The following is a 26,820-nucleotide window of genomic DNA, read 5'->3' as shown; positions in this document are numbered from 1 at the left end:
GTCCCGGCCAGAGCCCAGCTTCCATCCTGCCCCAGCAGACGTGCGCCACATTCGTGCCAACAGGCCGCTGGCACCTGTGGGGCCACGGCCCGTGAGCCCACCTCTGCCGCGGGCTGTCGGGCGGGGATCAGAGCGGATTTATAACCTCTCAGTATTTAGACGAGGAGTAGGTGGGCGTCCACTGGATCCTCCCTGGTGCTCCCCCCGCGGGATTTCACTTCATAGCCCAGGACTCTGTGCTAGTTGGCTCCTTGGAGGTCACTGGGTATCATTACTCCGTGTCACCTGCTGTTCAGGGAGTCACTCACCTTTGGACATGTGCTTCTGTAGATTCCACTCCCACCTGAGCTGCTCATGTCCAAGGTCCCTCCGAGGGGACCCTGCCGGTTGGCCGGGCACCCCGCGTCCGGAGCCCCGCTGGGGCAGACCTCCAGTGCCCGTGTCTCCAGACCATCTGCCAGCCCACGAGTGTCGTGGCACCTCTGTGGCCACAAGGGCAGGTCAGTTGTCCACAGCAGCGTGGCGGCCTTGGCTGAGAAAACCATGCTGGGCGCTGGCTGCACAGGGGCTGCGAGCTGGGCATTCAGAGCGCCCAGCCCGTACCTGCGGCCTCCCTTCGCCCGCTGAAGGCCCACTTGCTTTAAGTCATGTATGTAGTTATTCTTATCCCCACCTAAACCACGCCAGCTAAGCAAAGGTGTAAGAGTCTAAATTAGATCATTCGGAGTCTTCTGCAAAAGAGGAAGGAAAAATAAGAACTCTTCAAACTTCAGTACCCGCTGTAGAGTGTTTCAGATTATTTAGGAAGATGTGGTCAGCTATTTCACTGTAAATTCACTCTGTTATCAGCAATGGCTCATGTGTCCGGGAATGGCTTCACTTCCTCTCCAATGGTCACCGTAAAATTAAGACAGGGGGATAAAAGCCATGTCTATATATAGACAACAGATTAATTCCTTTGCATGACACAATAGTTTGGGGTGTTTGTAGTGACTATTTTTGTAGAATTCATACATAATGTGAGTTACAGAGCTTCTATAATCCGCTCCTTAAGCTGCCCACAAACTCATCTGCCCAGTTTTCAGCCCAGCAGTTTGGTCACAAAGACCTAACCATCCTTCGTAAAGCCGTGGGGCTCGTATCACTGTGAGTCCTGTGCCGTGCGTAAGAGTAAGCCCGTAAGTGGACCTCGGTCTTTCTTCATGCTCGTCACTGGCTCCTTACTGCCCCCCACCTCCATGGGGGCAGCGGGATCGGGTCATGGGCCCCCCAGGACCCTCCAGGACCCTCCAGGGTCGTGGTTCCTGGCTCCCTGCAGCCACTTTGGATGTCACCCGCCTCTCCACGGGCGACCTGTCCCCAAGTCTTTGCCTTATCTTGGGAAAAGAGGCAGAAACAGCTGAGAAGAGATGAAGCTTGGGTCTCCTGTCACTAGAGAATTTAAGTTTTCAGAACCGAGAATTTCAACATGGGATTCTCAACTCTGGTCATTCCCTGGGGCCAACCGCCGTGTTTTAGATGCCCACACTCTAGCACAAACCTGGAGGTTCTGAGGCCAAAGTCAGGGGCGAGGACGGGCGAGTGCTCGTGTTCTCAGATTCTAGTGGTCGTGTTCCGGCTCAGGCAGGGTTGAAGCCAGTGATTCGGATGAGACGCTTACATTTGCTTTTGTTCTGCGCTCCAGCCAGGAGCGCAAACCGTGTTTCCCTAGGTCGCAGGTGTACACGTTGCTGCCGTTCCTGTCTTGTGGGGGAAGGACCTGGGGCTCGGAGAGGACCGGACTCCGTCCACCAGAGACAGGCAAGGAAGAGTGTGTGGAGTCAGCAGACAGACTCATTCAGCAAAGGCCGCCTGACTTCAGATACGAGTTCCCTCTGAACCCGCTTGTGGCTCAGGACGGCTTCTGCTGCCCAGGTGTCGCGTGTGCTTTGGGGGGCATCAGTTATCAGTATGTCTTTTGTGCACCAGTGCTGCGATGTGAGGGCGCTGAGCCAGAGGCGGGCGTAGTGATGAGCGTCCCAACCGCACCCTTCCTTCTCCCGGGCCCCCACACCTGTGCCCCTTCCTGCCAGTGCTTGGAGTGGAGCCAGACAGAGATCAGCTCCTTGGCGGCCCCCTGAACAGTGTCTAGTCTTTTTCTCCCACGGGAGGCGCTGGGAGCTGGCACTTTTCTGCTTACCCGCCGTGCCGATCCGGGGAGGGGGGTCCTCTGGGGAGTACCTGCCAATTTTGCCCTCACTGGGATGCAGGCTGCCTTCCGGATTTCTCACGCACGGACCTGGCCCGGGTGGTGGTGTTGGATCCGTGTCTGCAGGTGGGGAGGGCGAGTGTGGGGGTGCCCCCGCTGCCGTCCGGCTGATATTGCCGCACAAGCGGTTTACGTCCTCGTTGTGGTGCTGCTTTGTGTCCATTTCCCAAAATTCACCAAAATACACATGTTACCGTATGAAAATCATACATCAGTAAATGAGACGAAAATAAGTTTGTAAAAATTTGATGTCACAAAAAATTTGTAAACCAGCAGTATGTTGTAAACTGCTTCTAGAAACCATCCTTCAGCACCAAACAATTTATATATCTGTCATTCAATTCCACTTAGAAAATAGCCTTGCATAGACAAAATTTTCTGATATATAGGCTATGCTTGCTTTTGCTGTTCTTTTTTTTTTTCTCTTTATTCTCAAAATTGATTCCAGCCACACTCTCTTTTTCAGGACGGTGAGGAAGTCACGTAGGGATCACCATTTCTAAATAAAAAGTGGGTTGCATCCTACACGTACCACTGCTCAGTGCCTAAACAAACGTCTGATACGTAGTGGACGTTCGTTAACATTTCTTTGAGTGAATGGATATAGTTTTCTTCTTTGATAATCCACTGTCAAAAGAGTGAAGAGAACCAGACCTTACAGTCAGATCCTTGATTTTGCCAATTAGGGGCGGTACGGTCTCAGATGGTCTCAGCCTCGTCTACCCCCTCGTGTCAACAGGGATGATAATAATCCAGCGACTCGTAAAGTGAGCTTCGAAAGAGCTAAAGAAAAAAGACAGCTTTCCATCGTCTGAGTGTTGTCACCTGGACAAGAATTCCCATTGGTTCTTCCCACCCGACAATCTTATCTGGCTGATTACGGAGCATTTGTGTCGATTCCAATCCACATTCGGGATGCTTGAAATGCCGACTAGACTGGTGTTTTCGACACTTTGTCCTTCTCCCCCCAACCTAATTGCATCACTCATTTCTACTGTCCATGGTTTGCTAGAGCCTGGCAGTGCCTAACATGAACTAGATACAAACAGGAACCTTCAATAAATCTCCTGTAATCAGGTGTTTATGGCCCTTGCTTTCCATGTTTGCCAAGCTCTCTCCCTGGCCAACTGGGTGCCCGTGAGGCACATGAGAGCGGAGCCCTGGTGGAGGAGTGCCCTGCCATCTGTTTGAATCGTACTTTGCTTGTGGCTTAGTTTCCTCATGCTTCTCCAGTGCTCGTACCTCTGGGCGGTGGCTTCGGGTTCCAGCCTCCGCTCTGCAGTCTCGACTTCCTCCTCGTGGGTCTCCGTCCCGCCACCATCCACTGTCCAGTCATGGACCTCGCCTCTGCCACCCGCGATCCACTGTCACAAAAGGCAAACTCCAGTTCATATTCTGCAAACCCAGGCAGTGGGCGTGTTGTTAGATACTCTGAGTTTGTGGTAGTTGCCTCACGCCCTTGTTTTCTTTATTTTTCTAAAAACTAATCTATTATATATTTATATATGATATGTATTATGATGCGTATATTTAACGTATATTGTAATAATTTGTTGCATTCATTGTTTCTATAATTTTATGTCTACCCTAAATAGTCTATTTATGGTAGAAAGAAAATATCACAGATATCACTGAAGCTCCCCACGTCCCAGGGATCCAGAGTTTTCTGTTTGAACTAGAAGTTGACTCACTGCTCTAGGGTAATGGCATGCCTGACTGAAAATTACTTGGTAACATTTAAGCTCCCAAAGAGTATGGTTTGGAGATCAGCCTAGGATGCTCCTGTTCTCTCTTCCTTTGAGGCTGGCCTAGCAGAAGGCTCGCTCTCTGGCTCCTCAATCCTGGGAGGGCTGATACAGCTCAGATTTTGCATGACACCCAGCTCCAAGACGCGTTGGGCCGCTCTCAGCAGACCTGGAGACCGACACTGTCACATTAGAAAGGCTGGCACATGACTCAGGGCCATCGGACCCTAAACTTTTGTGACAAGACTGATTTCCTTCTTCATCCTTCCCTCTTTTGGAAAGAAAGATTGTGTTTGTTTTCTAGCATAATACTGTGTCAGTTCTGCCTTGAGAAAAAGTCAAAATTCGCCTGGGAGCATTGGACGCGGCCTGTCACGTTTCCACAGGCTCCGTGACATTGCCTCTGGCTTCATATTTTCAGTTTTCCTTCCAAAGCTCTGCCTTCCTGCACAGTTTCAGACTGGAGACTGGACTGAATTTTCCAGACCTTCATGATGCCCCTTCTTATAGCCATGCCAGGTGGAGAGGAGCACTCGTCCCACGATGCTGCAAGGGGTAGTTAATGGGCCGTCTCTTCTTGGGAATGCATGAGCAACAGGTGACTCATCCTGTCCCTCTGTTATAGACCCAGTTACTTGCATGAGACCTGCCACGCGGCAAATGCCGTGTCCCTGAAAATACATCTCAGACTTCTCCCTGTCCTCTCTGCTCTTTGTCACTGCTTTGTTTTTCTTCCTGATATGTAAACGTCAAATACACTATACACTGTATTTTTTTAAATTTGAAAAATTCTATTTATTATTCAGCTGTAAGGCATGTTTAGCTTTTATAGATATTACCACTTTTGTTCCCAGAATGGTTGTACCCGTTGACACAGCTCCCAGGCAAGTAGGAGATTCTGACCATTCCAAACCATATCCAACCTTTGGAGCTATGAGGTTATTTTCTTTTTCTTCTTTTGAAAAATTTTTTTAAGTGTACTCTTTAATCCCCATCCCCTATTTTTCCATACGCCTCCCCTCCCACTACCCCTGGTAGTGTGTTCTCTCTCTCTTTTTAAATGTTTATTTATTTGAGAGAGAGAGAGCAGAGGAGGGGCAGAGAGAGAGTGAGAGAGAGCGTCAGTGCAGAGCCCAATGCGGGACGCAGTCCCAGAAACCGTGAGCTCATGAGCTGAGCCGAAAGCAAGAGTTGAATGCTTAGCCAACTGAGGCACCCAGGCACCCCACCATCAGTGTGTTCTCTATAGTTAAGAGTCTATTTTTTGGTTTCTCTCTCTCTTTTTTCCCCGTTGCTCATTTGTTTTGTTCCTTAAATTCCACATATGAATGAAATCACATGGTATTTGTCTTTATCTGACTGATTTATTTACTTAGCATTATAGTCTCTAGCTCCTTTCATGTTGTTGCAAATGGCAAGATTACATTTTTGATGGCTTAGTAATATTCCAGTGTGTGTGTGTGTGTGTGTGTGTGTGTGTACATACATACCACATCTCCTTTATCCATTCATCAGTCGGTGGACACTGGGCTATTTGCATAATTTGGCTGTTGTTGACAACACTACTATAAACATGGAACGGCATGGAACCCTTTGAATCTGTATTTTTGTATCCTTTGGGTAAATTCCTAGTAGTGCAATTGCTGGGTCGCAGGGTAGTTCTCTTTTTAACTTTTTGAGGAACCTCCATACTGTTTTCCAGAGTGACTGCACCAGTTCACATTCCCACCAACAATGCAAAAGGGTTCCTCTTTCTCCACATCCTCGTCAACGTCTGTTGTTGCCGGAGTTGTTAATGTGAGCCATTCTGACAGGGGTGAGGTGGTATCTCATCGTGGTTTTGATGTGTATTTCTCTGATGATGAGTGATGTGGAGCATCTTTTCATGTGTCTGTTAGGCATCTGGATGTCTCCTTTGGAGAAGTGTCTATTCATGTCTTCTGCCCATTGTTGTAATTGGATTCTTTGTTTTTTGGGTATTGAGTTGTATCAGTTCTTTATATATTTTGATACTGACCCTTCATCAGCTATGTCATTTGCAAATATCTTCTCATAGTCCATAGGTTGTCTTTTAGTTTTATTGATTGTTTCCTTCACTGTGCAGAAGCTTTTTATCTTGATAGGAGGTCTCAATAGTTCATGTTTGCTTTCATTTCCCTTGCCTCCGGAGACTTATATAGAAAAATGTTGCTACAGCTGATGTTAGAGAAATTACTGCCTGTGTTCTCTTCTAAGATTTTTATGGCCTCAGGTCTCACTTTTAGGTCTTTAATCCATTTTCAGTTTATTTTCGGGTATGGTGTAAGAAAGGGGTCCAGTGTCATTCTTCTGCACGTTGCTGTCCAGTTTTCCCAGCACCATTTGTTGAAGAGACTGTCTTTTTCCCATTGGTTATTCTTTCTTATTCGTCAAAGATTAATTGACCATATAGTTATGGGTCCATTTCTGTGTTTCTTTTCCATTCCATTGATCTATGTGTCCGTTTTTTTTGTTGTTGTTGTTGTCAGTACTGTAGTGTTTTAATCACTACCACTGCATAATATAACTTGAAATCTGGAACTGTGATGCCTCTAGTTTTTCTTTTTCAGGATTGCTTTGGCTATTTGAGGACTTTTATGATTGCATACAAATTTCATTGTTCTACCTCTGTGAACAGTGCTGGTGGTGCTTTGATGGGGAGTGCTCCAAATCTCTAGCTGGCTTTGGGCAGTGTGTTGAGACATTTTCATCTTAACCATCCTGGTAGCTTGGGTACTTTCACTGTGATCTTAATTTGCATCTCCCGACTGCTAGGTTTTCACATGCTTATTGACCACTTAGATAGTCTCTATTTTGTGAAGTGTCCTAGGTTTTTGCCTATTTTTTAAAAAACTGAATTGTCTTACCAATTTCTTATTGATCGGTAGGAGTTTTTTATGTACTTTGTATATGAATTCTTTGTCATTTATATAACACATGTATACATTTATTATATGTACAAACACACAGATAGATTTATAAGCAACACAGGAAATCTAAAAGCCAAAAGAGAAAAGGTGGACAGATACCATCACACATCCCCCCAAAATTTTTGGTGTTCAGGATGATAAAAGACACCAAGACATCATGTTATAGATGATACTATATAGATAGTATGTATAATTGACTATATATAACTGACTGTATATATCAATATACCATATGTATAATTGAACCAGCCCAATCCATTCCTGAGTTCAGAGAAATGAGATGAGTTATATGATCACCCATACACATTTAGAAGAATGTCCATACCACCTTTATTCCCCATATCCCCAAACTGGACATAATGACATATCTAGAATAGATTAAAAAACTGATGACATGGGGGCGCCTGGGTGGCGCAGTCGGTTAAGCGTCCGACTTCAGCCAGGTCACGATCTCGCGGTCCGTGGGTTCGAGCCCCGCGTCGGGCTCTGGGCTGATGGCTCGGAGCCTGGAGCCTGTTTCCGATTCTGTGTCTCCCTCTCTCTCTGCCCCTCCCCCGTTCATGCTCTGTCTCTCTCTGTCCCAAAAATAAATAAACGTTGAAAAAAAAAAAAAAAAACTGATGACATGTTCATGAAATGGGATACCACACAACATAAAGAATAAATTTCAGCTCTGCGCGACAACATGAGTGAGAGAAGTCAGACACGAGATAGTACATATTAGGATTCTATTGATATTGAGGCGAAACAAATATTTACTGATACCAATCAGGTAGTAGTTACATTGCGGGGGGTCTTTCCCGTGGAGGGAGGGAGAACAGGAAGCCTGGGAGGCTGGGACCGTTCTCTCGCTGTGGGAGGCGGTTACAGAGGTATATGCTTATGTGAATGTTAAGTGAGCCGTGTGCTTGACCGTATATGGTATGAGGTAAGGATTGGTGTGTGTTCTGTTTACTGCTATATCCTCAGTGTCTGGGAAGCACCTGTCACACAGCCCGTGCTCGGTGCGGAACCAACATTGCACAGTGAACGTGCATTCACCCAGTGTCCACACTGAAACAGCACCCCTGGTAACCACAACCCAGATGTTGATGTTTTATCTACTTTCCTTCAAACATGTTGCTCGTTAGCTGAGTCATGTTTAGAAAGGGTTAACCTGTAGAAAGAGCCCACGTAGAGATGTATGTGGAACCGAGAACCACAGCGGTGTTATTCGGCTGGACAGCTGTATGGTCCCAGAGCTTCGGGGAAACCAGGCTTGTTTCCAGTGGACATGTCTAGACAGCTGTGAGTAGTGAATCATATGCACACTTACAGGAACCTGAAGAAACTCTGGCCTGTGTCCAAAATGGGGATTTTAGCAAGAGTTTAGGAATTAATCTATAACAAGACGAAAGTTAAGAAGAGGCAAGCGTACAAGGGAACTTGGTGTAGGACAAAGGTGGCATTTTAATTCTATTGGGGACTTGATGGTTAATTGGAAAAGCAATCCTGGAACAATTGGCTATGAGAAGACAAAACGTGAGGTTCCTATTCATGCTACATATAGAATTAAATTCAGCTTTGGTTAAAGATCCGTATGTAAGAGCTGTATACAAGCAAATGTAAAAGATGTTAGAAGAAAGTTTACGAGAATATGCCGGTCACTTTAAGAGTGGAGAAGACGCACTCAAACAATGTAGGAAAACTAAAAGCCAAAAGAGAAAAGATGGGCAGGTATTATCACATAAAAAACCTTCTCCACTGTTTGGAATGCCGTAAGATATTATAAATAGACTCAAAATGATAACCAGGAGAAAATATTGGCTGTGAATATAGTCATTTCCTTTATAATTATAAAAGACCTTTTACAGGTTTGTAAGATGAAAGAAATTAACTCAGTAAAAAAAAAAAAGAAAGAAAGAAAGAAAGGTGAAAACTAACGACCTGAGCAGGAAATGCAAAGGAAAGCATGAGTGTAAAAATGTTGAACCTCTCCAGTAGCCCTCAAATCAAGCCAGGAATAAGATGCCGTTATTTTACTGCTAAGATGGGCGAACACGGGTCCGCTTTCTCATTTCTTTGGTTCTTTGGGTGTATTTTGGATGTTGCCTTCTTAAGTGCTTTTCAAAGTATAATGTGAAATTTATTATTTCCTTTGGAAGGTGGGGGCTACTGGGTGAGAAGGTCAAATGCATAGTGTAGGTTGGACACCTGACCGAGAAGAAGACAGCTGCTTAGACACGGGAAGGCAGTTTCAGAGCGGCACCCCACACCCAGCTCCCAGGGACGGCCGGCTCTCCTGGCTCCTACTTTTCAACACTTTGCCTCCCACACAGGCCCAAGAACCCATAGGCATTCTCATCTCTTGACATTTTCTGGGAACAAAGCCTTTGTTTTAAAAAATGACAAAACTTGTAACTCGGGCAGAAGACACGATGTCCTTTTAGTGTCCTATCAGGGCATCGTGTGACGGGTCCGCCCATGGGTTATTTAATCAGGTAGGAGAATGCAATTTTATTGGACTGTTATTCACTATTGATTAAAATCTAGGCTTAGAGAAGCAACGTGTTAATTTATAATTTTTGCCTCTCAGCACTATCAGTGGTTTCTGTCCAGTAGGAAAGATAACCCCGATGGTGGTGGTTTTATTGTCCTGTAGGACAATAAACCACGTCATCATTGTCCTCTGGCTAGGACAAAAGAGGACTAAAGCAGAAAAAAAGCATCTATCGAATCACCAAAAAAGAATCTAAGATTGTTTCAAATTGAAGTAAAAATAAATGATAAAAGCTTTGATTCACATTAAGGAATGAGCCTTTAAGAGGGAGTATAATTTGTGAACTAATAGGGTGATCCTCTGCTAAGTATTTAGGGGTTCACCTAGATGGAAAGGAAGCTTTCCCCCCACCCCCAGGAAATCACCCAGGACCGCCACACCCACCACTGGGGACACCCCCATCTCAGGTGAGTATTTCATACCCTTCCTGGGTCATGTGGAAGAAGTCCGCAAAAGAAGGGAGGGGCCAGATCAGAGAGATGTCTTTGTCATACTTTGAATGACCAAGAAATTTGACCTTGGAAAACTGGGCTACAGCTCCATCTTTCTCTCATGCATTCTCTATGCAGCTACCAGAAAGACATTTCTGATGAAAATTCAACCCTTTCCTGCCTCTGCTTAAATTCTTCATTTCCTCCTAGTGCCCTTAGGATTGAATTGGAGCCGTTGCATCATCGAGGCTCCTGATTTCCTCTGCAGTCCCATCCCTAGAGATACCTTCCCTCCCCAACACACATGCATGCACACATACACCCACACACATGCACACACATACACACGCACGCATGCATGCACACACTTAACATGCAAGCATGCATACACATGCTTGCACATACATAAGCATACACTCCCCTCAGCTCCAGCCATTCTCTCTGGCTTTGCACACTCTCTTCCCAGTTCACTTGCCTCAGCCCCCCTGCTTTCCATCTATATGCTCGCCTGGTTTAAGACTCCCCTTACACTTCCTCTGGGAAGCCCTTCCTGCCCCTCCTGTGTGTTTCCCAGGCTCCACAACAACATACTCACTGCTTGATCCCCACAGGGCCTCCAGGGCATTTACCCCAGGACAGCCTCCCTCATTACACCGTGAGCCCCTTGAGAGCAAGAACTGTGTCCCCAGAACCTAACACCAGGCCTAGCATACACTCAGCAAATATTTATGAAATTAGTGGTTGAAAGAATATTACCTTTTTAAAAAAAACAGTATGGGGCACCTGGGTGGCTCAGTCGGTTAAGCGTCTGACTTTGGCTCAGGTCACGATCTCGCGGTCTGTGGGTTTGAGCCCCGCATCGGGCTCTGTGCTGATGGCTCAGAGCCTGGAGCCTGCTTCGGATTCTGTGTCTCCCTCTCTCTCTGCCCCTCCCCTGCTCATGCTCTGTCTCTCTCTGTCTCAAAAATAAATAAAACATTTTTAAAAAATTAAAAAATATATACTTTGGAATTTTGAAATAAAACTTGTATTCTAGAAAATTTGGAAAGCACAACAATGCCCAAGGCAAGAAGTTCAAATCAGCTGTAATCCCCCCTACTCCGAGATAGCCCCTTTTAGTTGATGCATTAATCTTGAGAAAGGGGACACCACGTAAAAAGGAGACCGTGGGAACTTTCTGGCAACACCGTGTCTCACACAGAGAATGGAATTAAAAGACCAGTTAGAAGAGGGTCCAGACTCCAGGTATAAAATGACAAGCGTGTGGACCAGATGGGACGAAGGGAGGCCTGAGATGCACATGGTTACCAGGATGTTTGGTGGCCAGGCCTGGAAATTGATTCAGGGCGGTGGTGAGCCAGTGGGAGGACCGTCTGCTGACCTGAGGTTAATACGCAGCTAAATAAATGGAAGATTTTGAGATTGGGTGAACGGAGGTGTCCTGCCCTCATCTCCTCCCTCATCAAATATTTATCAGGCATGTCTTCTGCACCCGGCGCTGGTCTGCTCACTGGGAAAGCGGAAGAACTGCCACCACACGGCCACACGGCTTTGTTTGCCCTTCGCCTTCACCCCTGCACTGGCCACGGTGACCACATTTTAAGCAACTTCTTGAGAAGTTGATGAGAGAACAGACATGCTGATCGTGGACTGGCGGTTGTGGGCTTTCTGGAGGAGCAGCCAGGAGTCATCACCGTGTAACACAGAACAGCTCAGTCCGTTGGCCCCGGTAGGAAATGGTTTTCCTCCAGGTCATGTAGCTGTGTCTTCCTTTTCCTCACACGTCCCCTTGCTTCCACCCCGCATGTGGGGGCACTGCTTGGGTTTCGATCTGGACCTGTGTCCCCTGAACCGCAGCCCCTCGTCCTCAGGGTAACAGGTGCATCAGTGAACACATCAGCAAAGCCCCCAGCCTTGTCCAGAGTCAGCTCTGGTGGTGGGAATGTGGTGCCTCTGGGAGAGCTCTCAGATTTAGGCCTGGAGAGCCACCGAGGAACGCTAAAATGTCCTTGAAAGGGGCGCCACGGTGGCTCAGTAGGTGAGGCCTCAGACTCTTGGTTTTGGCTCAGGTCATCATCTCGTGATTTCATGAGTTCAAGCCCCATGTGGGGAGGGCTCTGCGCTGACAGTGTGGAGCCTGTTGGGCATTTTCTCTGTCCCTCTCTCTCTGTCCCTCTCTCTCTGTCCCCTCCCTGTAGATGCTCTCTCTGTCTCTCTCGAAGGAATAAACTTAAAAAAAAAGTCCATGAAAGAATGTTCAAAGCACAGACATATTCCTTCAATCCCCCCGAGCATATGCGGTGATGATGGGAGGAATGTGTGTTCAGGGCTGTGACACAAGTGGTGAGATGGCATCTTCCTGGCCAGAGACATAGGAGACAGTTGTTTGAGATAGAGGCATAAAAACCCCTGATTGTGCAATGGCTACTTTGTCGTTGGTGCCAGATGTGAACGGGCCAGATTCCTTTGTGAGGAAAATTGGGAATCCGTCTCACTAATAAAAAAGTCACTTAATAGTCAATAGCTAGAAAATTTAAGAAACTTCAGAAGAAAAAAGCACTAAATAAGTTAAATGGCCCCATTAGGGTTACATGAGTGGTACTTTGAGATCAATCATTTGAGATTTAGGATTTGGATACTTTTCTCTGTACATATATTACATAGCAATACAAATTTTATCTAAAAGCAAAATTGCTCTGGATACAGCATCTTCTAAAAAAAATAACAAGAACACAACAAACCGGGAGAATCCGTCTCTGTTTCTCTGATGAGGAGAACGGTTGCAGACTTAGGACAGAACCTTCGAGGCAGCTTTCCAGGCTTCAGACTCTGGGCTCGGTCAATGGGGACGCACCACATCCTAATTCCACTTCACTGGCTGGTTGACCGCTGGCACATTATTAAAACTCTCCGAGCTTTGTGGAACCCATCCGCAAAATGGGAATAACATCACTCTCTCGGGGTCATTACGGGCTTGAACAGGATGACGTGTTTACAGTGTCCGGTCGAGGCTTTGCCGCACAGAACCCCCTCATGAATGTTGGGTCCTCACTCGCTCCAACAGTGTCCCTCTTTCCCACCTTCGTGGGCTTTCCTCCGTCTGAGCTCCCAGGGAAGCCAAAGGGAGATGCTAAGGGGCAAATATGCCAAGGACTGGGAGGCAGGAGAGGCCCCGGGAGGAGCCGAGGTCAGCCAGGTGCTGGCACTCATGAATAACAAGGAAAATGTGAAGGGATCCCTGTCACTGTCGAAACCCGGCCAGATGCTGCCGCCTCGGTGCCAACGATAACAAGAGAAGCTGAAATTAGAGTATTTGCTCACCGCACAGATTTTCCCCACAGAAAACTAGGAGGAGTAGGTCAAAAAACGGCAATATGATCTATCAAAATAGTGGGTTTTCCCAGGGTATGAGTATAGCAGGGAATCTGGGGTTACTTTTCGGTACCAGACTTACAGGAACGTTTGGTTGACTCATTAAAATCCACTCAGTGGCAACTTTCGTGTGTGCCATCTTCTGACATGGGGTTTTGGGGAATTGGGATATCCTGTCGTCAGCAGCCTGTGACATGAACTTGCTTTCTTAAAATGGTTTCCCCTGAGTTGTCCACTCTCCCTCACGTGGTGCCTAAGGTAACTCGATCAAGGTTCATCTAGCAATAGAATCTGCACAGCCATTAGCTCTAAAACTTTCCCGGGTTCCTTGCTCCCTTCCTTCCCTGGGGACCCTCCTGGCCTTCGTCGTCTCTCCTCTTCTGTGCCTTCTTCACGTCAGGTTTACCCCGGCTGTAGGCTGCAGATTAGTGTGCTTGAATGGTGGGTGACCTGAGGGATCCCTTCCTCGTCACACATCACCAGTTCAGTGGTCCCCCACTGATACCTCGTCTCCTTGGGGTGAGGAGGTCGCTGTTTTCTTGAATACTATGCCACCTTAGACCCCGGTAGGTGGCATTTTTCTCTTTGTGTATTTCTTATGTGGGGGCCAAGGGCAGGCTGCCCCAAAATGTGTCACTTTGGCATATCAGTTATTTGAAATAAGTTACTTAAGAGATAGCCTGTGCAGGAAGGACACCGAGACCCTCCTCTGCCGCCCTGGACACAGGAATACATCTCCAAGTGAAAGTTGCTGTCCTTGTACCAGGACGTAAAGACACATCCTCATCACCAGAGATGGGACGTTTAGAGCCAAGCAGGCTGTGTGAACAACCCTTGTTACTTTTTACTGATGTGCTCCCCCAGTCCAAAGTCTGTTGAGGATTCCTTACTAATTAAAAATCCCACAGTTCATTTTTCCTTTCTCGGTCAATGCCTCACAGACTTATGGTTTCTTTGTCTCGAAACTACGACAGCTGTCTGCATCGGTCTCTTCTCTGGGTCTCAATTTCATTATTGGGCCTCCACGTACACGTTATACAACTGGTTTTTTCTATTGTTAATTTGTCTCATGTAAATTTAATTCTTAGTCCAGCTGGAAGACCTTGAAGGTCAGAGGAAGAAGTTTCCCTTCCCTTCACTTCATTGTAAAGTAATGATCGATCCCACCAAACTGTGACTTAGAGGACATTTGTTATTGAAAATTACATAGTGCTTAAATGCAAACGATACTCCAATGGTGATACCACATGTGGATACCAGGGTTCCATCCGTGGCTCAGTAGAACATCTGACCTGGTCTGTCCCTGATGCCCTATGGCCTTGGGCCAGCCTCTACCTTTGAAGAGACACCCGAGGAAGGGGAAACATACAGAAGAGGTGACACATGGAGTCTAGTACTTTGACCTTAGCCTCTCCAGTCCATTTGTTGATTGTGACTACAGAAACAGGGGCTGGTACTCAGGAAGGCTCTTGGTCTCTCACCCATCAGTGTGTGATACCAGTGCTCTTCCTGTCCTATGGAGATGGGAACAGGGGGGGGTGAAGGCAGCTCTTGGCTGGAGTTTGGGATTACGTTTTGCCATTAGAACTCCAGCCAACAGGCAAAGCATCAAAGGTGTGGGGAATTCAGATTGTGTGCATCTGTGGGGGAGAAAAATTTTCCTTTGCCATTTAAGATTCTTCCAACTGGACTAAGAATCAGATTGACAAGAGACAGATTCACAGGAGAAAACAAAATTTAATTTCGTTTGTGTGGGGAACCCACACAGACATGAGATTCTAAAGGCAGTCAGGCACAGTGAGGTATAAACATCATCCTGGAAAAGCAGAAGGCAGTAGAGGTGGGGCCTTCAAAGGGGAGGAATGAATTCACAGGAGGATGAAAAAAAGGACATGTTTACTAACAGAATTTGCTGGGTGATCAGAAAGAGTGGGACGCAGAGAAGGCTTTGAACAAATAGACCTCGCCGGGCTCCTCCCTGTCCACTGTCACTCGTTCATATTGTAACGTGGTTATGTGTGGTGACTGTTCTTTTCCTGGAACAGGTCCTCCTCTCTATTCTTTTAGGCAGTGAGGGGGAAGGTCAACGTTTCTTTCTGATCGTTTCAGCTCAAAATAATCTGCATGTCAAAGTGACCACTGTCGGGGGGACCTGTCCTTGTCCCCTACACATCATTGAATGATCTGGGTTTAAGGAGTCATTATGCCCATTGTCGCTATCAGAATGAGAACCGAAACAACATCAACAGTGACAGGTGGCATGACAGTCTGTGAGAATAAAGGGACCCGCAAGTGATAAGAGCTTACTAATCAGGTTGCATGGAAGGCAGCAATCGCCTGCTAGAAGCTTCTAAGCTCACACATGTCAGGATGTGCAGGAACATTTGTCCAATGGCCTGTGAGGTCCCTTGCTCCTTCTACAGAGAAGGGGGTGGGCATCGCCTTCTCAGCTGTCTGCTTGTTCTGTGCTACGAGCCCATCATCTGCTACAGGCCACCATCACAAGGAAGAGGTCTGGAGATTTAGGGGATGATTAGGACCACGGTAGAATCATCTTTGCTGTGCATGATTTTTCTCAATTTCAAGAATTCTTCACCAGGGACCAAGGCCACTAAAATTATAAGTAATTTTAAAAAGTTGAGTACATTTTCCTAAGAGGTTTTATCACTTTGCTGAGGTTTTTTTTTTAGTGATTGAATTTTATTTTATTTTATTTTATTTTATTTATTTATTTTTTAATATGATTTATTGTCAAATTGGTTTCCATACAACACCCATTGCTCATCCCAGCAGGTGCCCTCCTCCATGCCCATCACCTACTTTCCCCTCCATCCCACCCCCCATCAACCCTCAGCTTATTCTCAGTATCCAAGGGTGTCTTATGGTTTGCCTCCCTCCCTCTCTGTAACTTTTTTCCCCCTTCCCCTCCCCCATGGTCTTCTGTTAAGTTTCTCAAGATCCACATATGAGTGAAAACATATGATATCTGTCTTTCTCTGCCTTAGTTCACTTAGCCTAATACCCTCCAGTTCTATCCATGTTGCTAGAAATGGCCCGATTTCATTCTTTCTCATTGCCAAGTAGTATTCCATTGTATATACAAACCCACATCAGAGGTTTTTGAAGACACTCATAATCTCCAAGTGTTCTGAGCCACTGCTCCGTGAAAGTCACTAGACAGCCATATGGAGAAGAACAGAAATTACTTCCCAAATCTGTGACCCAGAGGGAAGGCAAGTGCTCCAGTACTGTGGATTTAGGATCCCCTTCCCTTCTGTGGAGGGAAGAGCTGGAAACAGAGCACACATGTGCCAGTGAGAAAAGCCTTGAAGAGTGCAGTGCACCTAAACTTCGGAGTATAGTAATGGGATGTTTTAAGGGCGGTCTGAATCTATCCTGGAGGCCTTGGAGGTGTTTCTGTGTGGCAGTCATTAGTGAGAAAAGCAAGAATCAGAGAAATGTAATATAATTCCATTTCATAGAACAAATCATGACAAACTTCCTTCTCCCTTAGATGTGTGTGTGTTCTGTTAAAAGGCAAACCACAGGCCCACAGTGGCAATGGCATTGCTTACACTAACACCTCACTCAGTAAACTCAGACTTAATACCTAACTTAACTACAGTTTGAAGTGTGCCCGGAGTGTGACCTTAACCAGCCAGCCTGGAATGTCCTGGTCAACACAAGGAGGTAATCTGCCCCTCGACCCCTAGGAAGGCAACCTCGCCTAAAACAACACATCCTTTGCTAATAATTTCCTTTTTCCTACTCCTGAAAACATTTTCCTCTTCTGTAGCTTGACAGAGTTCTTCTGTAGAGCTCCCCTCTACATGCTGGATGGGACGCTGCCTGATTCATGAATGGCTTTTTAACGATACAATATGATCAAGAAGGAAAAATACAGAATATATATAGAAGGAAAAATATAGAAGTCTGTATCTGGATTGTGAATGAAGAGGAACCAGAGAGCAGGAAGAGGTGAGTTATTCAGTGGAGAGAGAAGAAACAAGGGGCACACGTGTGAAACACACTAACAAACAAGTCCCCTGCCCTGAAAAAAGAAGGTGTCCGTAATATAAGTTGCATGCACGGTATGAAGTCTTCTGAATGGACTTAGCTGCATGTGCATTTACGCACGGAGACATGCAAAGCACAGCGACTACAGTAGCAGTGATCTCACGCATGGAACGTTGACTGATGTTCTATTCTTCATGTTTCACAAAGTTGAGCCCCGTTCTTTTCCTTATATCTTTTGTAGTTCAAATATTTTATGACTCGCATGCGTTATTATATAATCAGAGAAAAACATTTAAATTTCCTTGTGATAAAATGAAAAATATTGGCTTATTTTTATTTCAGGTGGCAGTTCTCATTCTCGGTGTATAATTCCAGTAGCCATTAAATTAATTATGTTCAGGGGGTGCCCGACTCTTGATTTCGGCTCAGGTCGTGATCTCACAGTCCGTGGGATCGAGTCCCGGGTCAGGCTCTGCCCTGTCAGCACAGAAATTCTCTACTTGGGATTCTCTCTGCCTCTCTCTCTGCCCCTGCCCCGTGCTTTCTCTCTCTCAAGATAAATAACTTAAAAAAAGTATTATGTAAAGAACTTGGACATAGAAAGCACATAAATCCTGATCTCTGTGCCACGTAACTTGTTTGGGCAGATTCAACAAGGATGTGGCACGTCGTTGGCACCAACGGACTAGATTAAAAGTTGAGATGAAACCCACTAAGTCCACATTAGTGGTGTAGGGGAGGCAGAACTTCACCTCTGTTCACCTTAGGCATTCAGCTGGAGCTCTTGAACAGTAAGAGAGACTTCCCAAGAGAAAAGCAGCAGCTGTGGACTGCACACAGCAAAAACCTAGAAGAGAAGTAACTCGGAACGCTGGCTTAGAATTCCAGCGTACATCCACGTTCAACAAAGAACAGTATGTTTGCAGAGAAATGACAAGACAGAGAAAAACAGTTTTAGTGTTCCCAGGGTGGCAAGCTGTGGGAAGGTAAATGTGGGGGGAAGTTAATGGAGTGAGGTTTGTGTGTGCGGGCTCCTGACTCCGGTAAAAGGAGGATTTGGATCTTGCCCTTAGGCAAAAAAGGGGGAACTTTTTCTGCCTTTGCCGTTGCTTAATCGTCTTCAGCCCAAAACAGTTTTCATGCCAAAGAGACATATTTTGGGGTGACATAATCTGGTTTCCTTCAGTGGAATTAGGCTCCGGGAAAGAAGTCAGAAGGAGGATCATCTGCTCGGTCCCAAATGTGGAAACGAGAAACAGAACGTGCTAGAGGCTTGAGCAGGGCTTGAAGCAAAGGAGTGGGCTTCGCGGGTGGTGTGTGACCAGAACATACCTGTGGACAGGCACCGGAAGGCCAGCTTCCCTGGGGCTGATGAACAGAAGGATTGGTCTTTCCAGAAGCAGACAAGAATGTGATTAGATGCATAAGGGACCTTCTTGAACTTCCTTGACGGATGCCTAAATCATGGTTGTTTAGACATTATTGTCACTCACTGTGAGTTATTTTCCATTTGTAAAATGAATTCTCAGCATGATTCATGCTTCCTTGCAGGACTTATTAATCATCTGATCGAGTTGGTGTTGGAAAGGAGGAAGTTCCTTGCTGTCTCCACAGAGTAGATCTTTTTAGGGCCCCCTTGGGTTGGAAATCCCAAGAGCTTTGTTATTCATAGTGAAACTAAGATATGAAACTTGACTTCATGAATTTCCTTGGTGCTAAGGAAGGGCCTGTCTTTCTCTGTGTTTGTCTAAGGTACGTTAGGTAGCCGTCATGCACAGAGAGTATTCCACACGGAATTTTGTAAAGCCATGCCCAGGTGGCTTCATTCGGTTCCTCCTCGTGTGTGTGTGTCCCTGTCCTTCTTTTTGCCTTCCCTTCCCTGGGTGCCCTCCTTCCCTTCCTCTGTGTGGGCCCAGGTCATTGTCCAGCAGGATCCCATACGGTGCACTTTTGGTCACGACCCTGGCATATCCCAACGTTGGATAATAAGAGGGCTTCCAATGGAAGAGTCCTCACTCAGAAACCGTCTCCCTCACAGGCTAGTTGTGCTGATTCCGAATCTTCCAGTAGAGACTGGTTATGACTGCACATTTTTCCAGCGGAGAGTCTTAGGTCGATATTTTGAAGTTCTTTATGTCTTTTAGAGTGCTTTATGGCAATGAAAAGGTCCATGATACTGTAGCTCTTTCAGGGGACCTCGAACAATATCTGGTGGAAAAGTTTGTGGAAAGGCAGCTGAGAGCAAGAGGGGCTTCCGAGGGCTCTAACTTGTTTGGGTGGAAACGGCTCAGGAATTGAGGTGGGCAGCCATCTCAATATTTCATTAAGTTTGCCTGGGATCATCCCTGATTTAAGGACACGCATAGACTAGAGACTCCTGCTGCGGAAATGTGAGCCCGTGCCTCCTCTGGGTCCAGGCTAGGGGACCCAGAGGACCTGGGCTATGTTGATGCCTCCATGTTTCTATTTGAATTCCTCTAAACTCAGATGCCTAGGTATTGACTGTTTAGTAACACTACCCTTTTGTGTTCTTTGAGGGCTAAGACAGGGTCTACAACAATCGCTAGTTTATAAAATATATACACTTTCTGGAAAAGATAGACAAAACATTCAAAAAATCATGCTTAAAGTATGCTGATAGCAGCAACGATGATGATGGCGATGATAGGCCACACCCACTCTGCAGAAAGGATCGTGTTAAGTAGCTGGTACATGGAGCCTGCATGAACCTCAGTCCAGCTGTGCCAGGTACGATGCGTTTTTAAATTTTTAACTTCAAGTCTGAGCTTCCACATCATTGGACTGGCAGGAAATTCAGTCAGTCATGCTGGCATTCCGCGCCCTCCGTATCGATTCGCCCAGCCCACGTGCTCTTGACTTCTGCTGCCTGTGGCTCCTGTGACCACAAGACCCGGACCCCTGAGGGGAGCCAGAGCCTCAGGCCCGGGGTTTCACTTCGTTGCTGCACCTTGCAATGATAGCTTCTGTGGTCCCACCTCATCCCACTGAGCGGGGCCCAGTTCATCATGGTGCCCGGAACCCATAGGCTCCCCAACCACCTCCGGCACTGGCTCGGTGAAGAAAACGTCCCTCTCTTCCCAAACAGTAACCATTTCGGGGGATTTCGATTCTTGGGAAAAAGTCAGAATAATATGTTCAACGTCACAAAGGTGGAGGCAAATACCACAGAGTCGGCTAGCGGCTTGAGTGGAGCTTGAAGGAAAGGAGAGAAACGTAGGAAAACATCACGTAGTTTAAAAATTACCTTGTCCCACTCTCGAAGGGAACTGTGCGTATTCTCTCTAATCTCTTCCCCTCTCTCTCTCCACTGGTTTGTTTTCCCTCTGCGTTGATCTGGCAAATACAGCCAGTCCGTCTTTTCTGCGGATGCAGATACTTTTCAGTGATGCTTCGACAGTTTTGCCTTCTGTGGCCTAAAGAGTCTCTCTGAGATCCAGGCCTCTGGGCTTGATGCGCTCCTCCAGAGACCGCCTAGATCAGCCGTGAGGTGTCGTGTCAGGCCAGGCAGAAGTGGTGTCAGAGGTCTGGTACCGACCCAGGAGTGTGGAGTTTGTGCCATATAGGACATACATCCTCAGCGGAGCAGTGCACTCCTCAGTGGGTGAAATTGGTCCCTGGGAGCAAAAAAATCTTATTTTTTATGTATAAAGGACAGACATCCATGTGGCATATGAACAGATACAGTTTAAAAAAATTTTTTTAACATATATTTATTTTTGAGAGACAGAGAGTGAGTGGGGGAAGGGCAGAGAGAAAGAGGGAGACACAGAATCTGAAGCAGGGTCCAGCCTCCGAGCGGTCAGCACAGAGCCTGACACGGGACTCGAGCCCACAAACCGTGAGATCATGACCTGAGCCGAAGTCAGACGCTCAACCGACTGAGCCACCCAGGCGCCCCTGAACAGATACAGTTTATCTCTGGTGTGAACATTTCATGGGGAAAGGTCTCAACTGTCTGTTTATGGGGGGCCCTGCGTGGGTGGCACAAGACGTTACGGACAGACCGTTCAGGTGCCAGGAGCAGTGCCTGGCGGTTCCACGCATCGTCTTATTTCATCCTCCCAACAGTCGTTTACGGATCTGGGAGCTGCACGTTAATGACTTGCCCAAAGCCACACAGCGCGTAGGTCGCGTAGCCGAGGTCTGAGGCCAAGTCTCTTTCCCAAGCTTTGAACCTCCTGTGATGCCAGTGGGGAGATGTCTGCGTCCTTCTCTCCACCCCTGGGTATTTACCGTGTTGTTGGAGAGCAAGAACAGGAAAACAGACAGCTAACAGCACGTGTGTTTACGTTCTCACACTGTGTCTACTCTGTGATGTGCGCGTCAGACATTGGCTTCCTGCTGCAGTTTGTGCCTTGGCTTATGGTCGCTTGAGGGGGAGCCACTTGCAGGGGGAAGGAAAGGGACCACGGAAAGAAACCATGGCGACCTTCACCTTCCGTGTTTCCTCCCTCTGCGCCCCTTCTGTGGGCTGCACCCCGTGGGGCTGGCCCCACTCTGAACCCAACACGCTCTGGGTTTCTCACCAACACGCCACAACCTTCCGCTTGGGGTTGGTGAACTCAGGGGTACGATGCGGGGCCGAGCAGCCATTTGAAGGCAGCAGATTTCTGACCAGTCGCTCTGACATTCTCTGCCTTAGGGCTTAGTAGCAGCTCCAGGTCGGGTCAAGTTCTGGGTCATTCTGGAAGAAGGTGGAGGGGACTCTTCAAGCTGTCTCCCCCACCAACATCCACTCTTCTCCAGGCTGTTTTCGATTCAGTGCTGGATGTGCGTGGATAGTCTTGTGGGTGAAAATTGGTCTTTAGGTGAACTCTTCTCCCAAGTGGAAAAAGTTAGCAGGTCTAACCCAACCCTAACATGACCGACATTCAGGGACAAGAGGGAAAGGGAAGAGGCGAAGAATGAACATTTTTGAGGTGCTGTCATAGGAAGATAAATGCTTTTCACGAATTATGTCATTTGTTCTTTACACAACCTGAATATCGTCCCCGCTTTACCCATGAAGGAAACGAAGCAGGGACACGGAGAAGTTAGGTTTAAGTGCACACAACTGGTTGACTCTTCACGTCGCGCTTCTCGGGGGTGCTCTGGGCCAGTTCTTGGGGGGCTCTGGCAGCTAGCCACCTTGGCAGTGGCCACTGCCCAGGCCAGGGCAGGGGGGAGGGGTGCAGAGGTGATTCTCCAGGGATGGACGGGGCCTGCCACCTCGCTGGGCATCCAGATCCCCTGCGGCGTCTCAGGCTGTCTGCTTCCTCCGGGCCCCACAGCAGCCAAGGGGAGAGCGTGGCTTCAACGGAAAGGACTGAGGGCATCACAGGGACACGAGTAGTGGTTTGCGGTAGTAAGATAACCCCGGGAAGACAGAAATCTGCAGAAAAACCCGTGAGGTGTGACAGAACCATGGCTGTTGTAACAACAAGTCAGGACAGTCAGGAGACCTCCCTGATGCATCCCCAGGCAATTCACTTCCTTTCTCTGGACTCCCAGTTTTTCATCCATAAAAGGAGAGGATTAACTAGCTGAAATTTTCTCCCCGCAATTGGTGAAAGGGTCAGCTGGGGGATTTTTTTCTATATTTGGGGAACGTGTCTCCTCCCTGGTCCTCACCGGTGACCACACTGCCCTTTGCCTCTAGATCCTTAGGGACGACGCCCCGAATAGTTGGAAGGTGATTATATCAGGGACATGCCTCAGAATGTCCTGGTGTCTGGCTCAGGAGGGAAACAGTGTAACAGGGAAGCTTTGTGCTATTGGATCTGCTTTTCAGTGTCTGACTATTTTTTTTTTTTAACGTTTTATTTATTTTTGAGACAGAGAGAGACAGAGCATGAACGGGGGAGGGGCAGAGAGAGAGGGAGACACAGAATCGGAAGCAGGCTCCAGGCTCTGAGCCATCAGCCCAGAGCCCGACGCGGGGCTCGAACTCACAGACAGCGAGATCGTGACCTGGCTGAAGTCGGACGCTTAACCGACTGCGCCACCCAGGCGCCCCTGGATCTGCTTTTCAATAAGAAGGTCTTTCCAGCAAGTTGTCCCCGTTATGAGGGTCTCCGACCGGGGGTACTTTCTGTACTTGCGTCGACACACTGCTCTTTACAGGGAGCGTTGCCCTTGATTCTGACCCCCCTCAGTGTATCCCCTGGAAGTCATGTGCCTGCTGGGACCCTCAGCTCCCAGGCTGGGCCTGGATCACAATCTTTTTGCGACCCTGACGTGGGAGGGAGGTCTGGACATGCACGTGATTTCCCTTCTCGTCCCCAATACCACCCTCTTTTAAGTGTCTCCCCTACGCGTGCAGTAAAGGAAGCAAGACTTCCTGAAGTCTCACTGAAACCGTAAGGTGTGTCAGGCATTAGACTAAGTACTTTTCCCTGTAATTTAAGGTAATCCTGGTAACAACTCTGCAGGTAGCTGCTATTTTTATTCCAGTTTCACAAACGAAGACATTAAGTCCTAAAGAGATCAGTGATTGTGAAAGATCGTGACATGAGCTCAGATTCTCAAGCTTGTTGACTTGACCCCAGAACCTAAGGTCGCACCCCCTGTAACATTCAATGGCTGCCCAAATGGCCCTTATCGCTCATACTTAACCCATTTGGGGCATTTGATAAGCCAAGACCAGAAACTATTACAATTTGAGTATAGGGTTTTGTTTTTTTTTTAATGTTTGTTTACTTTTGAGAGAGACAGATTGGGAGCAAGTGGGGGAGGGGCAGGGAGAGAGGGAGAGAGAGACAGAGTCCCAAGCAGGCTCCACGCTGTCAGCGCAGAGCCTGATGTGGCGCTCAAACCCGCAAACCGTGAGATTATGACCTGAGCTAAAGTCGGACACTTAACCTACCGAGCCACGAGCTACCCCAGTTTTTGTTTTGTTTTGTTTTTTTGCTTTTAAAGACAGCTTCCAGTGAGGACATTTTTCACTTCCTTTGTAGTTGGGCGGCTTTTACCTTGTATTTTACATCCTACGCTTTCTAGACTTCCTGAAAGTCTTCCCCGTACCCGACCCCTTCCTGCTTAGGAATATGACGGGTTCTCGTGTGCTTTCAAGTGAGGTTTAGGGGCACACCTGCTGTGTAACAACGGCTCCCACAAAGACGGTTCACTACTGTTGTTCTACCGGCCCTATTCTCCAACGAGATTGCTCCATACCTATTTCTTGAGCACCTACTAACCTCAAGGTGGTTTTAGGCACCAGAAATACAGGGCTGAACAACGCAGCCAGACCCTGCGCTCATGGGGCAACGCTCTGCGGCCAGAGAACCAGCCCCTCCCATGTTTTCTCTAAATCCCATGTTCTGCCGCTTCCTAGCCAGACCATCATGCTTCTCCAATGATTCTTAAGTTCAGTATCTGACAGAACTGCCTTCCACTACTTCTGCTTGATCCTCGTTTTCGTGGGGCATACAGCCTCACCTGGGTGCACCCTAAAGGTGCATGATGCTCTCCTTTTGGGCCGAGAGAAAGGACACGAATATTCGTCTATACCACTATAGACGGGTAATACGACTATCCGCTGGTATTTATAATACACCGTCTTGTGTAATCATCACAAAAGCATAAGGAGGTGAAGGTTATCAGCCTCATTTCAGACGAAACAGCTGAAGATCCTAGAGGTCAAATCAGACAGCCTGAAAGGGCAGAGTTGGAGGTGGGATGCTGGCTGTAGGGCAGACACATCCCTTGTTTTCCCGGAGCATCAGCCTCAGGGAACAGCAATGGCTGAACCCTAACCCAGTGTCATGCGACCCCTCCACCAGCAGACCGTTCACACAGAATCGGGGGACAGCCCCACCGCTCACGCTTCTAACCATCGTGGTTTATTCCTGGATTCTTAGATGGAATCTAATGCTCGTCTTCGAGCATTCCCTACCGACTGAGAGGCAGATGCTGTGCGAACAGAGCAACCACATCAAGGGAAAAGGGGGGAGCTGAGCGGAGAGGGAGGTCGATTCCGGGAGCAAACGTTTCCCTCTACACAGTTGACCTTAAGCTGCTGACTCCAGCCAGTTAGGGAGGCATGGGGATCCGCCTCTGGGATCTGTCTCCACAGCCTGCACACAGAACAAAACATCAAAGCATCGTGATGTTACAGACTTTTCCTTGTTCAACACTATGTCTCCATACATCACAGTTCTCTAGGGAGCTAGACTCAGCTTGGAGAGGATTCTTCCAAGTCAGAAAAAAGGCCTTTATGCATCCAACTTTTTACATGTTTTTTAAAAAGCTTATTTTGCCTATAATAAATATAAGGAACTTATTATAGCAAAAATTCAGGGGCGCCTGGGTGGCGCAGTCGGTTAAGCGTCCGACTTCAGCCAGGTCACGATCTCGCGGTCCGTGAGTTCGAGCCCCGCGTCAGGCTCTGGGCTGATGGCCCAGAGCCTGGAGCCTGTTTCCGATTCTGTGTCTCCCTCTCTCTCTGCCCCTCCCCCGTTCATGCTCTGTCTCTCTCTGTCCCAAAAATAAATAAACGTTGAAAAAAATATATATATATAAAAAAAAAAAAATTCAGACACTGAGCTTTCTAGACATAAGTTTCTAAGTTACTGTGACATTGTAGTGCTTAGTGGTCCTCATATAATGCCTTATTTCATAGGGCCTCTTTATTTTGAGGAAACATACTCTGAATTGCCTGAGTCACGAGTTCGGTGCTAATTGACCCATTGTTGGTCCTAGAAAAATATCTGTGCTTGTGTTTGCGGGTTTTTGAGATAAGTCAAGGGATGATATCAACTGTGAGTCACCCAGGATTTCATATTCACAGAACAGGGCCTAAGGGCTATATAAGCAGGGACGTTTGAGGAACTTTGCATGGAGGAGGAACCGGGTTAGTTGGGGAGAACCCTTCAGAAGTGGAGAATGAAGTTTCCTCTGTTGGTGCTGGTCCTACAGGCCACTGCCTCTGGAGCCGTTCCTCTGACTAACTCCACAGGCTCTGAGGACAATGATGTGCTCTTCGCTGAAGTAAGTACTGACCCCACAGCATTTACGCAGCCTGACTTTTGTCTTCAAAATTGATCGCGTTGACCAGTTTTCTCTTGACACGGACTAGTTGCAAACTGGTTTAGGCGGCTCTTTGCTTTGAACGCTGTATTTTTCTTTGCCAAAGACGAATGTAGGAGAAGTACTGGTTTTGAAAGTTTTATAAAATTGGGGGATGACTTTGTTTCTTTTGCTAAAGTGCTGTGGCCAAAGAGTTTTAGTTAAAAAATAATTGGAGTCGTACATCTGGTCCGTGTTTTACAATCGTCGTTTAATGTCATTTAACAATCTGAGGTTTAAACAGTGGCTTCATTATTTAACCACTTCAGCCCGCCATGATCTTTCAAGACGACTTGTTACCTTCAGTCATCCCAGCTGTTTCTTCATGAGCTTTTTTTAAAAAACAGGATTTTTGGGGGTGCCTGAGTGGCTCAGTCGGTTAAGCAGCCGACTTCGGCCCAGGTCATGATTTCCCGGTCCGTGAGTTCGAGCCCCGCGTCGGGCTCTGTGCTGA

General features: G+C 47.2%; 1 protein-coding gene across 2 annotated transcripts in view; it reads left to right on the top strand.

The window, feature by feature from the left end:
• MMP12 (matrix metallopeptidase 12) overlaps positions 1 to 26,820 on the top strand; it is a 44,859-nt gene that overhangs the window by 5,835 nt on the left and 12,204 nt on the right. Inside the window, exon 1 of one of the 2 annotated variants that reach the window (XM_045486602.1) lies at positions 26,145 to 26,288. The exons of the other annotated variant lie outside the window; for it this stretch is intronic. Within the exon in view, the coding sequence (XP_045342558.1) occupies positions 26,184 to 26,288 (105 nt within the window). The 5' untranslated portion in view covers positions 26,145 to 26,183. Of the gene's footprint in view, positions 1 to 26,144; positions 26,289 to 26,820 lie in introns of those variants that run through there. 2 annotated transcript variants of the gene reach the window in all.

This window comes from Leopardus geoffroyi, chromosome D1 (genome assembly GCF_018350155.1).
Source record: "Leopardus geoffroyi isolate Oge1 chromosome D1, O.geoffroyi_Oge1_pat1.0, whole genome shotgun sequence".
Classification (NCBI taxonomy): Eukaryota; Metazoa; Chordata; class Mammalia; order Carnivora; family Felidae; genus Leopardus; species Leopardus geoffroyi.
This window is presented reverse-complemented; position numbering and strand designations above follow the sequence as displayed.